Source organism: Aplysia californica, unplaced genomic scaffold, assembly GCF_000002075.1.
Source record: "Aplysia californica isolate F4 #8 unplaced genomic scaffold, AplCal3.0 scaffold00062, whole genome shotgun sequence".
NCBI lineage: Eukaryota > Metazoa > Mollusca > Gastropoda > Aplysiida > Aplysiidae > Aplysia > Aplysia californica.
In genome coordinates, this window is record NW_004797332.1 from 451950 (window position 1) to 466633 (window position 14684).

Sequence of the window (14684 nt, forward strand, 5' to 3'; positions counted from 1 at the left end):
TTGCTGACTAGACTAAAGTTTATTATATTTATAAGCAACTTTTTTTCTTGTCTTTCTACTTCCTCCCTGCCCATCCTTTCTCTCTTTCCCCCCCCCCCTCTCTCCTTTTGTGCCTGTATAGGCCTACCCTACTTTTCCCCCTTAAAAGAACAAAATACAGTGTGGAGTCACTTAAACTGAACATGGATAGTCCCAAAAAGAGCAGTAAAATGAAAGAAGATGAATCCGTGAATTTTTCCTTTTTTTTTGTCTTTGGGAGAAAATCATAGATAAGCTGAAATGTTTCTTTTTCTAAACCGTAAAGAATTTTAAGAACACCTATACATGTATATTGTCTAAATCTTCACCAGCAGTCCTCAGATAATACAGTTCATCAAGTCTTAAGTGCTTCAAGATAGAGAAACGGAAGAAAAACAAAAGAATGCCTTTATATAAATAGCAGTTCAGAGAAAGGCATTGCCAGTGAACTGTTTGCCTTTGTTTATTACACACATCAATAAGCCTACGGACTGTGAAGTGACCCAAGGATAGCGAATGTACATGTGTTGAGCTGTTGAGCTCGTGGGGCTAAAAAGTGGACGTGCACAATTAAGCTATCTCATGCTGAAGATAGTCAAGGGCATAGTAAATGAGACGGTGTATAATTTTAGGATCTTTGTGTTGGTGAGGGAGGACCTCGTCCTTTATTTTTATTCTTTTTATATACCGCTTTGATTTCTAGTACTAAATTTGTTTGTTCGCTAAACATCAATTTTGTTCATCCTGTATTGGAACTGAACACTTAAGTAATAACTTTCACCACTCCACTACAAAACCATTCAAAGGCACAACTCGTAGAACGGCCACGTTCACCTCCCTAGAGTCACTTTATGACTTAAAATAGTGGCAAGACAGACAATGAACCAATCACAATTCACTTGAGCACTCCGCTGGATTGCTCCGGGGCTCACATAATATTGGCAAAGAATAGCGCACGGTCTATCGCATTTATTTTTAGACTGTCTATTGTGGGCTCTGTTTCGGCACTATTCGGCTGGAGCACATATGAGATGTGCCGTCTTATTAATATTAATATACCAACAAACTCACTACGAGTGTCGTCATCGCTTGGGTTTTCCTCAAGAGCGATTTATAGGTCAGGTTACACTGTTGAATATCCTATTATGTTAAGCTAAAACTCGTGGAATTTGGCATGCCTTAGTAGATGTTTTACGGCATTATAGACACAGAAATGACAGTTGTGGCGCCACTGAGGACCTTGTTTTGATATAATATTTGGCTAGTGTTTGTTTCTGGCTTCTTTTATTTTATTATTGTGGGTCTTTTACGAAATAGAACAATACAAAATTTTGGGCGGCATTGCACGACCGTGCTCTATGGACGAACAGCGCCTGTACATAAGCCTGTGATGGCATGTGGTGTGTTTCATGACATCACTGGCACTGTGCTTCTCACATCTCTCATAGCCCACAAATCCTAACGCAAAACACAGTACAGTAGGCCTACAGTATGCTGATCTACTAGCTTTTGTCTACTCTGTGTGACTGTGTGGCAGATTAAGCAAGCTGACAATGTCAAAGAGAAAGCACAATGTGTACAGTCTGCTTTTTAAATTGCAGTCACTGAAAGAGGTACATGAGAAAAAAAACAACTCTCAAAAAGTGAAACTTGCTGCAAGCATGACATTTCCATCTGTTCACTGTCGAGATTTATTGCTTTTTGAGCAGTTTCTCTAAATCAAAAGCACAGCTTAACTGAAGAAAATGTGGCAGTTTGGCAATTTTGGTTAGTGGACTCCTTTGTATTAAACAAAAAATCAAATATTTGTTTTAACTTTACTTTTGTTCTGGCAGGTGAATACCAAGTTATTGAAACAGAAGGAAAAAATTGATAGCTCTCTCAAGATTGAGTCAGACATGAATAGGTCATTGCTGTCAGACTTGGCCACAGCCCAAGAAAACACCAAGAATATTTATGAAAACCTTCAGTCTCTGACTTTTGAAAAAGACAAACTGTTTGGCCGCATCAACCAGCAGTCCTGCGAGGTGGGTGACATAAAAGTTTCTTGTGACTTTCCATTTCACTATCTGGGAATGGAAAATTTAAACTTTTTCGAATGTGTCACAAGCAAGAGGTCCTTGAAATTGAACAGCTTTTTCATCTGGAAGTGAGTATTTTCTATTTATAATAATATATTTGTCCATGTTTCTCTTGAAATTTTACCATTGCTAATGATAGTGTGATTAAATAGCAAGTAAATTTAATGTGTCGAAGAGCTGTTCAGATATAACGGGTAATGGGCCTACCTGCCTATCTGCTAGTTACTTTAAGAATTTGAAAATTCTGTTAGACAGCAAGTTCCTGAGTGACATGTAACATTCAATTTTAATTAAGGCTATGTGTATTTAAGTCATTTTAAAATTTTTGTCTTTAGACATGAAACTGAGTTAATATCTGTGGACAGATCGCCAGACTGAATGACGAGCTTCATACAAAAGAAATTGTGGCATTCATGGCTCAGCAACACAGAGCGGAGGTTGAACATCAACTGAAACAGATGAAAGAAAACCTGGTGTATGCTTTGAGTCAACGGGATAACATCAACAGCATGCTTCGTAAAACAGAGGTGACTTTTTACTTTTTGTATAGAAATAAAATGTAGGTATCATGTTTACTTTGTTTTTACTTTATTTTTATGCTGTGCTGTGAGCACAAAGGACATTGAGAACATTTTGAAGGCTATGTTTCTCAGTAAAATCCACTCCAAAATTTTATTTTAAAATGGACATAAAAGTGTTGAGCCAAAAAAAAATTGATGAAAATTTGATTTCACCGCAATTTCACATATATACATAGACTACAGCTTTAGCTTTTTGAATATTTCATTGCTTCTGTATTTTGACAATCCCAAGAGAGGCTTCAACTTTCACTTTTTGGGATAAACAGCTGTCTACTACAGTCTACGTTGCTAATCTCATGGCTTTGGTAAGCTAATACTTATCAATGTCACCATATTGTACACACTGTACAGTGCATCCACCTTTTGAAATGGGATGACCGAAAAAGAATGTACTGCTACAGAGCCGGATGGATGGTTGCCCACCTTATAACTCATTGGAGCGGTGGAAGATGAAACCAACACTATAATAGTGATTAATAAATATGTTCCAATAGCGTATTTTCACTTGGAAAGTTATCAGTGCGCTTTTCGATGATACAAAAAACATAATTCCAGCAGTAATTCTTTAAAATTCCCTCCCCCTTTCTCTCTTTCTTTCTCTGTCTTGATCTCTCTTTTTTTTCTCTTCCCACGCCCTTTCTCTACCGTTTTTACTAACTTTACATTGATTAAGACAGTAATTAAGAAATCTAACGATGTGTCTCGGCAAAAAGGTGCCATTTTTACATTAGATCAACAATTGTTTTCCAAATCTTGTGAAATGTAAAACGTTTTCATTCTTATTAAGCAAACTAAACTTTGATTTTTCTATTTCTATTCTCAATTTTTAGACTACTGAAAAAGAACAAGAAAAGAAAATGGCCAGCATCTCGAAAACACATTCTTAGACCAGATCAGAGATAGCATCGTTTCTTTTGGATTGGGCTAGGCATATAACATCGTCATGTTGTTTAAGTATTCTAAGCCCAGAAAAAATTTTCAGGAGAGAAGAAAAAGGAATTTTTTTAATTCTGTAAAGATAGCACCTACATTACGTAACTTTTCTAGCATTTTTCAACATTTACCGTTTACATTTTGACCAAATATTTCATGGGCATATTCATCCAATACAACAGATTACTTAAGAAACTGGAGTTATAAAAAAATTCAATACTCTGGGCTTTAGTACATCTGAACAGCTGGCTGATAATGAATATTATGCTGGTTTGCTTGAGCATGCTGGCTCAAACATGACTGGGTGACTGTATTGTGAATTTGTGTTTGTGTGTGTGTGTGTTTGTGTGTGTGTGTGTGTGTGTGTGTGTGTGTGTGTGTGTGTGTGTGTGTGTGTGTGTGTGTGTGTGTGTGTTTATGCATATATGAAAACCTGTGTCAAAACTTGGCATATTTCCCTTAAGTCCTTAACTTTTGGAAATTTTACCTTTTGAGCTTTGACAGAATTATCAAGTTATCATTTTTTTTTGTTTCAGCTACTGAACTCGGACCTTTCCCAAGCAAATGTCAACATTGGAAAGCAGACAAAATCTCTTTCAGAAGATATTCTAAACAAAGGTGAGCGTATTGCTTTTTGTTTGTATTAAGTAGATGCTGCAAATTTTCCTCATCATTTGGTTTTTCAGTGGGAGAGAATTTCCATCCCTGACTCTCGCATTGCCTCTCAACTCCTTTTTCCTTTTTTTAGTGTTATTGTTGAAAAATTTCCCCTTATGTGCTGGCCTTTTCACCTTTGAAACTATTAGCTTTATATAATTATGATGCAATTGGATAAGCAGTCATTCTTTTAAGATATTGAGAGGTTGAATATTATTGTTTGTTAAAGAAAAACAACAGGGCTCTGATCAAAGTAAGATGTGAATGTTGTGTTTTCATACAGGTTTCTATCCCCCCCCCCCCTCTTTTAATTTATCTCTCTGGATTTTTCTCTCCCTCTGCCTGTCTGTCTGTCTCTCTACTCTCTCTCTCTCTCTCTCTGTCACTCACTCTCTCTCTCTCTGTCTGTCTCTCTCTCTCTTTTAGTGTGCGTGTGTGCCCCTCGACTCCCCCTTCCTCTCTCTCTTGTTCTCTACCCATTCATTTATTTCCCATGCTGTTTTCGGGTGTTTTGCTTCCTGTATTATCTATTATTCCTCATCCTCATTTGATCTGTTCTCAACTTATCTGCTTATCTATTTATTTATTTAAAGAAAGAAAAAAAAAGCCCAGGGTGCTGCACAGTGGAGACCAGCAATGGCATGTTTGTAGTGCGTGTGTGTGTGTGTGTGTGTGTGTGTGTGTGTGTGTGTGTGTGTGTGTGTGTGTGTGTGTGTGCGCGCGTGCGTACATGCGTGCGTGTGTGCATGAGAGAGAGGGAGAGAGAGAGCATGAGAGAGAGAGAGAGAGAGCAAGAGAGAGAGGAGAGAGAGAGAGAGAGAGAGAGAGAGAGAGAGAGAGAGAGAGAGAGAGAGAGAGAGAGAGAGAGAGAGATGGCAACCAGATTTCGTAACAGAAATCAATAAAGTCCGTTTATTTATTTATTTATTTTTGATTGATTGATTGATTGGATTGTTTGAATTTATTTTTGTTTGAAGAACAACAGCTGAGTCATTTGTCTGACAAGTATACAAAGCTGAAGGATGAGCTGAACGAGGCCCACAATGAGCTTGTCATTGAGCGGGTGGAGGGCAAGAAACGCAAGGACCAAGTGCGGGATATGTACAAAGAACTGCGCTATGTGGAGAAGATGATGGAACGTCAGAGGGGCCAGATCGAGAGGCAAAATATCTACATAGAAGAGGTCTCTGAAGAAACTATTTGTTCCTAGCATTTTCGTAGGACCACCTTTCCAAGAGGTCTTGTTGATGGCAGGTGGTTAGACAGCTGAGAGGGTTATCAATGTATCAATAGATTATGTGTTCAATGTTATCCGCGAAATAAACATTTTGAGAGGTTCACCCCCCCCCCCCCCCCCCCCCCCGCATGGTGTAGTTTGGTGATCAGTACGAGCTGGAGAATTTTTTTCAGAAAGGGAGTGGAGTGGGACGGAGGGGAGGGGAAGATGTGTGTGTGTAAGTGTGTGTGTGCATGGGTGTGTGGTTTAATTGCAAGAGTGCCCATCCTGTATACCTGGTTGGCTCAAATGTACCTTGTGCCGTTACAAAAAAAATTTGAAGATTGATTTTTTTTAAAAACCTCTTTAAGGTTACTGGTACTTACTTTTCACTTTTTTTTGTCCTCTTGTACCACAAGGTGTGAAGGGGAGATAGGGAGATACGATGGTCAGATGTGGTCTAAGTGTGTTGCCTTTTGGATTGTCATTGTACTGCTTCGGAAAGTCTCTTTAATTTCGTTGATCCATCTTTTGTTTGGTCTTCCTCTTGCCTTGAAGCCATTCAATCTTGTATTGTAGACCTTTGAGGCTGCCAGCAAGACCCCACAGAATTCATCCAGTCATCGTCCCTCCTATTTCTCATACCCAAAATGTTGATCCACTTCCCACAGCTGACGTGTCAGAGAAACATCCTGGGTGCCCAGTGCGTGAGGAACAAACAAGAAATCTCCATGCTAAAACAGAAGCACGACATTTTGGGAGACATTATGCAGATGGGCGATCGCCTGTACAATGAGCGCATCCGGGAGATCGGGTTTCTGCACCTCCAGAATGCAAACTTGTGGCGGCAGAAGGACGGAGTGATGCACAAACTAGAGAACATAGATAATTTGAAGTAAGTGCAGATGCTGACAAAGTGATTATAAACTTTTTCAAAGTGAAAATGAGCACCTCAAAAGATTAATGGAAACCCTCGAAGTGAGGAGGGATATCATTATAGTAATTGTGGGGACAGACAAACCTGATCTGAAGGCCATGTGTCCAAGATAATCTCTTGTGCAAATGACCACTACTCCTCCCCCCCTAGCATTTTTTTTCAATAGTCAAGACGTTCACCTGTTTATGACGACCACTTTTCTCCTCGAAGATATATGGACTTCTTAGGCAAGTTTGACTGTACCTCGCTAACATATGAAAGATTTCTAGTGTGGGAGAAAAAAAAAAGTTTTATGCAGTAACACTTTCAAGGTCAGATTTTAGTTAAATGAATTCAAAGACCTTGTGATATTCACGAACGTTAAACATTTTGCTATGGGCTATAAAACTAAGTTTGGCAGAGAAGAGTTGTCTACATTTTGATATTTAAAAGCTTCATTTCCACTTATAATAATAATGAATATGAAGATCATATCTACAGCGCCCTCTCTCGTGTAAACACAGCTCTAGGCGCTTTACATAAATGCATGTACGAACAATATTCACGCACGCGACACACACAGGCACACACACGCACTCGCACACACACACTCACACACACACACACACATACCCAAAAAAACACACACACACATACCTACTTGCTTTTCACACGCGCACGCTTACACATCGTTACGAAATGAGTACATACACATATATAATGAAATAATATACACAATGCAATTCGCAAAGTACATAAATGGATATATAGTCATTTACATTACATTGTACGGAACATGAATCTACTGACATAAAAATGATGTCATTAAATTTGTCTTAAAAGATTTTTAAAATTTAGACTCAGATGTTGTATGTCTCACTTGTGGATGTGTGGAGCTTGCAGGCTTCTCTTTTGGCTTCAGCATACTTAATTTGTGAAGCCTCAATTATGGTAGCTGATATTTAGCCTCCTGATTGACCAATTTTGATCATTTAAGAGGCAGGCTGCTTAGACTCAGCCTGTGAGAGCCAACTTGGGTTGAGAGGGATACACCTTCCCAGCAGACAGATGAAGGTACCTGATTAAAAAACCTCTCCATTTGGGAACTGAACTCATGTCTTCTGCTTGCAATGGCGAAACTGCTACTTCACAGACACCTGTACTACTCTTGTGATTTGCACCAACATAAAACATATTTCACCGCTTTTCTCTACTTAATATGTCCTTGTGCTAATGAATCAAGGCTCTACCCTCCAGGGTGGTGCTACTGACTGAAGTGTCTTTAGGCCATTTCCAAAGGGGGGACATTAACCTGTTTTTATGCACAGTAAAATTATAATTGTAAATGGACTGATTCATCAATATCATGCTCATAACTGTGCCTGAATTGCAACAGGGAACTGCTGCTTTTTCTTTACTAATCCTTACTATGGTTTTTTTCCCCTCTACTTCATTTGTATGTTTGTCACACTCTTGTGACCGGCTATTTCCGGAGTGCCTTGATAGTCGAGGCAGACTTTGTACTGTTGAAGCTAGAGAGGTGAGCAGAGTAAGTCTGATTCCCTGTAAGGACTTCTCTGTTGACATCCACTCCTTGGCGCTCATATGACCTTATGCAGTTGCGAGCGTCGTAAAACCTCTACTAAAACTAAACTAAACAGAATCAAGGCACAAGAAGAGGTGAATCTCTATTCCAGGTCAAAGTTGGGTCTTGCTAATCAACAGCTGGTAAATTTCAAGGCTCGCTGCAAGGCTCTTGAGGATCAAGCCCCAATGCCCGTTCACAAGTGGCGACACCTGAAGGTAGGACTCACTGTTTGGTGCCTTTTAAAACACTTGAGGTGATCTGAGAAAACTTGTTGGATATTGCCGACCCTCTTTTAGAGATCTTTAAATTCTCAATAACAAGAAAATATCTGACGATTGGTCAAAAATGAGTTTGTTTAACTTACAAATTTCTTCTCTAACCGTTTTTGCTATAGGCCGGCCAAAGGTTATATAAAATGTGCACATGTTAGCTGTATAGTTCAGTACGCTTTTAATTAGTTCTGAAAATGTGCTGTTTCCATTTCAGTTTTCGAATCCTAGCTTTTCACTTCTTGTAGCGTCTGTCTAATCACTTTTACTTTGAGGTATATTCAGCCCTTCATGTCTTCATTGAGCTGCCTTCATAGTTCTGAAAATTGTTGCACACAAATTTGAACCCTAGTTTTCGAGTCAACAATAGTGTGCAAATTGGCGTAATACAATAAACAGTTGTGTATTGTTTCCCTCCTCATTCCCAAGTTCTTTTCATCCCACTTTTCTCTGGTTTTGAACTGAAACAGAGCTTAAATTCCAAACTTATTTATCTGCTCTGGGAAATTTAGCATTGTCATTTATCATTTATTTTTCTTTGTGTACGGGCCTTGACATGGTGAGGAAATTTGTTCTCCCTTACAATTCTGGGAACTATGTCAGCGGGTTTGATTTCACATCACATAGAGCAGAAAAAGGCGCAAAGACTGATCAAACTAATTTAACTCTTTTCTTTATGTACAGGCTCAAGACTTTTCTAAGTTCGAAATGATCCTGAAAACAAATCACTTGGTGAAGAAACTCATTGCCAAAACTGAGGAAGTAACAAGGCTGGAAGGGGCATTGTTGGACAAAGCTCAAGTCCTGAAGTACTTCAAAGGCATGCTAGAGAAAGCTCCTGGACCTGATGTGGCAATGAGAGCCTGCTTAGACCGAAGGGAGAAGGAAGGAATGACAAAAAAGCTCAAGGTTAGGCATTTGCTTTTACTACCGAGGACTTTTATTGAAGCCAAATTAAAATGGAATCTAGAAGAATTCAGTGCTGCCTTAACCTTTGTTTTTATGCTGTGATCCCAGTAAAACTTGGTAAATTTTATTTCTTCTCGTCAGTCAGGCTTTGTACCAATCAGCAGTGATGTGGATTTTTTGTGTGAAATGTGTCTATCATTGAATGTACTTTTTAGGGACTGCAACTAAAATTATCCACTCCATCTTTGTCATACACATTTCTTTTGAGGGATGAGAATGTGTGTGTGTGTGTGTGTGTGTGTGTGTGTGTGTGTGTGTGTGTGTGTGTGTGTGTGTGTAAATGAAGAGGGGGGGGGGGGGGTGAGTAGTTGTAATTGCACCTGCTTGTCTTTTTTACAGTGAGACAATCTCAAATACAATTCTTACTTCTAAATCTTAGCATTGAATTTACTTTAGCGGTTTTTAAAGTTTTATTTAGTTTTAGTTTTAATAATTTTAACACTGTTAGATCATTTAAGTGTCAAAGATTAGAGGTGCTACTATAGAGTAACATAATAATATGAAGAAAAGGAGGAGGAAACATAAAGACACTAGATTTTTTAAAATAGGACAAGCAGATGCAACCATCCACATTAGATTTGCAATGATTGTACTAATTTTTTGTGCTAGTTTCCTCAATGACATTGGTTGTTATATGGTCTCTTGTCATTACAATGTTTGCTTTCGATCAATGTCCCTGCAGATGCTCTTTTAATATTAACTTGCAGCAAATACTTTTTAAAAAGGTTACTATATCAATTCTGTATTCAGTGATACAACATTTTTGTAACAGGCAGCACTGGCTGAGATGAATATGGTGGAGTGGAAGGCTCAGGCGAAAGGACAAGAAAGAGACGAACTAAAGAAACAACTGGTGGAAGAGAAGAAGAAACGAATGCAACAGCAGAAAACGTTCGAGAAGGAAAGGAAAAAGTATGATAACATAAATTTTAATTATTACATAATGTACTTATATGATGAACTAGCTGGGCCCCCTTTCGATGAAAGGGATGATCGGTGCTTTAGTATCAACTAAAAGTCATTGGCCTACTTTACACTCTATTGGAATGGGGAAATAAATCTTGAGAGATGCTAAAAATCAGGTCTATATCTATACTCTCAAAACAAAATGCGCCTCGCGAAATATCACTTTCGGATTTTCTAAAATTACAGAGACAGCAGCGTCGGCCTACAAAAGCGGTCGACGAAATAAAGAAATTTAGCTTTTTGTAGCAAAACTGTCTCAAAACTGAAAAAACCAAGGGCGCCATGATCTGGAGAATATTTTAAAGAATTTTTTGGCGAAAACCGCATGTCGATTGATGCTGCCATTAAAAAGCCTTTTGAATAGCAAAATTCGGCCACCACAAATAAATAATAGAAGATATGAGACAGTTGCTGCATAGTGTTGGTACCATCTAGCATGCATATACAAATATGCACACAGCGAATATGTACATTTGGAATAGATTTTCAAGTCCCAAATTTGTTCTTACATATTCTTTGTATTCAAAACAGGCACATATAGCAAAAACAATCTGTACATAGCAAAATATAATGGCATCAGAGAGGGTAGATCTTATGAAATATGACAGCAAATTGTGTCCACTGAAGTAGCTAAGATGTGTGTGTGTGTGTGTGTGTGTGTGTGAGAGAGAGAGAGAGAGAGAGAGAGAGAGAGAGAGAGAGAGAGAGAGAGAGAGAGTACCTCTCTTTCAGTCGAGGGCAATACGTAGGCCAAAGACATGTTTATAATACGTCAGTCAGTCACAAAAGTGTTCAGCTGTAAATTTTACCCTGTACATTTCAGTTGTGTGTTGGAAGTCAGATTGTGTGAAGGTACGTATGCAATATTGTCCCTATGTGTGTCACCTTGCTTACTCTTGAATGACAGAGATTACACATTACACCACAGCTTGCCGGCTTTTACAAAGCTAGGTCTAGTTGCTGTTGTAGTAGAGAGTGGACCATAGAAGAGCAAAAGAAGCGGAAATGCTTCTTGCTTGAGGAGACCGGTACTAGCAGAGATAGATGAGAAGTCAATGTTAAAAACCCAAATCTGCAAAACATTTGAACGACTATGATCCCAACACCCATCTTAATTCATGAAAATTTTGACTCAATTGCCCAGCTTTGTCTCACTTGATATGGCCTGAAATTCTTACATTATAACATAGCGAAATTCAAAGATAATAAAAAAGATTTCCACGTAATGCTGATTTCACTATGTGCATGATAGACTGCATTATTATTTGAGTCAAATTTTAGTCTTTCTTTTTCTTTTTTTTTTGAAGATAGTTTCAGTTATAGATTCTTGCCCTCCCATGCCTGAATTGAGAGGATAAACTTTGCCAAGGACTGATACTAGTGATACTCTGCCACATCATCGAGGGTCTTGTCTGGAGTAGACTTTGGCGGTCATGGTTCTCCATCCTTCTCGAACGAGTTGTTGTTCATTGTTTATTTTTTGCCAGAGTGTTCAGGCTATTTATGAATCTTGTGCATTGGTGTCTTCGGCTTTTCTTCTCTTTCAATTTTTCCTGAAATGCCTAGTTTTTCTGCATACGCGCTCCATGAATTTCACTTCTTTAACATATTTTTGAACTTTCATTTTCAGGTTCCTGCCCCCGATTGCACCTGTGGCCGACTCCAACAGTTTTCGAGGGAAACTTGTCCTAAATCATGAACAGCTGAGCTCAGACAACAAAAAATTGGCCCGACTTTTGTAAACAAGTTACCATACTAGAATATTCTTTGGGCTCAGGAACATCAAGCACTGTCATAAATGTAAAAGTTAAGAAACCTGAGTGCCGCTGTGATTTTTACATCGCTTATCATTTTTCAAGATTTCTTCCATATCATTGAATGATGATGAAAAAAAAATGTTCAATTGCTTCTGATTTCCTATATGTCCTGTGATATTAACAACTATCTATGCAAATAAGAAAGACGTAATGATGACATCACATAACTGTCCTTTCATAGGACACGCTGTAATACCATCAGATAAGTGCGCTGTTAATATTGTTTTAGCAGCCCATAGTGCATGAGTTGAGAGATTTTTTTCTTTCAAGTATTTCTAAGGACTGAACTGTCTGCATCAAATACTCACAACTGAAGTTTTATCTGAGTATGTATTATGGGGTTCGTAATAAACTCTGTAAAACTCATTTTTGTCATAATGAAGTCTTGCCAATTTGATTTTTTAAAACTTAATGTGATTTTGTGATACTGTGGTTTTATAATTTGTTCATTATGCTATGACTCTTGTGCTAAAAGAAAAATAGCAAAACTTTATACGTGGTTTACTAAGGTTAAGCATGCATGGACATCTCAAAAACATAAAGGATTGACAAATGTGTTCGACACATCTGTAATTCAAGTAAACAGATATAACAGAAATTTTGAGTTATATATTGAAGAAAAACAGGGAAGTAAAATAATAAATATATCATACAGTATAACCCGCATAGGTCGAACACAGATTACTGGAAATCAAGCATCCGTGGAACTGTGCCTGCGTCCCGTTTTTTTTCCTTTTTTATCGTTGTAAGAAAATTACGCGAAGCTCAAACACAAACACGGAATAGTCGGACCAATTACTCCGCCGTAGAGGTCCAAAGTCAATGTCCTTTGAGGTGCACTTGAGACAAAGTAAAATGACAATAATAATAAAAACGGAAAAAGGCAAGGTTGGTAAACCCCCCCCCCCCACCTTCCACAGAAGCAGCTAGCTGTGCTATTTTTAGCACGCTGCGCGACACGCATGCCCTCTGTGTGTGCTAGGTTCTAGGCCTAGCTAGGCTTGTGTGGAGTGGGCGAGAGGAGGGGTAGCGCATCACACGATCGGCCACCCAACTCCTCTTTGCAAAGGGTTGCACGCTTGGTGGGAGAGGCGGGGTAGGGTTGCATTGTTTCATCATCGTTTTGTTTATTACTGTTGCGATATATGCCTATCTTCTCAAATCGTTTATGTTTTGAACAATTTGAAAAAGCATAGTTCAATAGGTGCAGACTAAAGACTGCTCACACTGACCCTCACAATAAAACTGTCTTGGTACAGGTAGGCTCATTACCGATCGAACTCCAAAGCATTGCTCATCGTGTTTCTCATTCTTAATCTGTCAATTTCAGATTCTCTCAAATTCTAGTCAATAGGTATAGATCTAACCTATCTGATCTAAGACAATGGCAGAAAAAAGAAAAATCTCTGTTTCCACCCAATCTTTGTTGCTTCCCTTGCTTCTCTGACATGGCCGATGCCACAACACTGTTCAGTGTCACGGATCCCTCGAACTACCGAGGCCAGTCCCGATGAATTCGAGCAATTCGTGACTTACTGTAATAAATAAACAGCATTTGTGTATAGCACATAACCCCGCTCTGCAGCAAGCTCTACGAGCTTTACACTATATACTATAACCCCAGCAGACCATAGAACGCCCAGAAACATTCTCAGCTTCCCAGGAAGCATAATTGTATACTAGTCGTAATATATTGCCATTCGAGGCCCACTTTGGTCCTACATTGTGACCTTTGGATAAGCACTTTATACAAATATATATATGTTCCTATTTGGCTCTGTGCTATCGGAGATGGACGTTAAATTCAGAGATCCTGCCTCATAGATAACATTACAGTGATGCAAGGGGTGTTAAACCTGTAACTTCTCATTTCATACCCAGTATAAAAGGATGGATAGTGCGTACGCCTTGCTTGGTGTCGAAGCAAGAGACAGGAAGAAAGTGATGCTGAATAGCCATATGACTATAAAGAAATTGATCTGTTATGTCAGGTCATGATCATGTAACCAACACTGGTCAGGATATACCTCCCAACCCTCTTGTGCAATCACTCTTTGATACATACCTTCAGACTCAAACAACCACATACACAAACATAATTCATACAGCATACAGCATACGACCCAATGCAGCCCTTGGCTGAGAAAGCATATTATAGTAAAGACAATCTATGTATGTAAAGGATGTAATGAATGTTTTGTAATGAGTGCATTTCTTTTTTGAATGATAGTGATATTAGAAGGTGGAGAGAAAAAGTTAAACCTTTTGTCACACCAGCTCTGTGAGGAACTCTGATACAGTATTCACTGCTTTTAAATGAAAATGAAATATAATACAAGAAACGATAACGTTTTGTTCACAATATAGATTGTGAACTTATTTTATTGCAGCAATAAAGTAACACAAAAACATTCCAGAAAGCTTGCATTTCCTCCGTTATTGTTACGACAGAGAAGCAAACTTTGGGTAAAAAGGAGGTATTCTTGAGCACTTGAGACTCAGAGATAGTTAGCACTTGACATCTCTTTGTGATAAAAATTTACACCTTACTAATCCATTTTCTAAATTAATAACACTCTGGCACACAAATGCACTGGGAACCCCCCCCCCCCCCCCCCCCCATAATGTCATTAAGTGAGGCTCTCATGTTGTATTATAGGGGTAGCATAATGA

At 38.7% G+C, this 14684-nt stretch overlaps 1 protein-coding gene across 1 annotated transcript in view; it reads left to right on the plus strand.

The window, feature by feature from the left end:
* The window catches only part of LOC101858925 (cilia- and flagella-associated protein 58), a 28633-nt gene extending 16256 nt beyond the window's left edge, over positions 1-12377 (plus strand). The window contains exons 10-18 of the mRNA XM_005093349.3: positions 1854-2045; positions 2465-2626; positions 4150-4231; positions 5248-5453; positions 6158-6381; positions 8100-8205; positions 8944-9168; positions 10001-10140; positions 11825-12377. Coding sequence (XP_005093406.1) covers positions 1854-2045; positions 2465-2626; positions 4150-4231; positions 5248-5453; positions 6158-6381; positions 8100-8205; positions 8944-9168; positions 10001-10140; positions 11825-11936 — 1449 coding nt within the window. The 3' untranslated portion in view covers positions 11937-12377. The remainder of the gene's footprint in view (positions 1-1853; positions 2046-2464; positions 2627-4149; positions 4232-5247; positions 5454-6157; positions 6382-8099; positions 8206-8943; positions 9169-10000; positions 10141-11824) is intronic.
* Positions 12378-14684: the final 2307 nt, after the last annotated feature.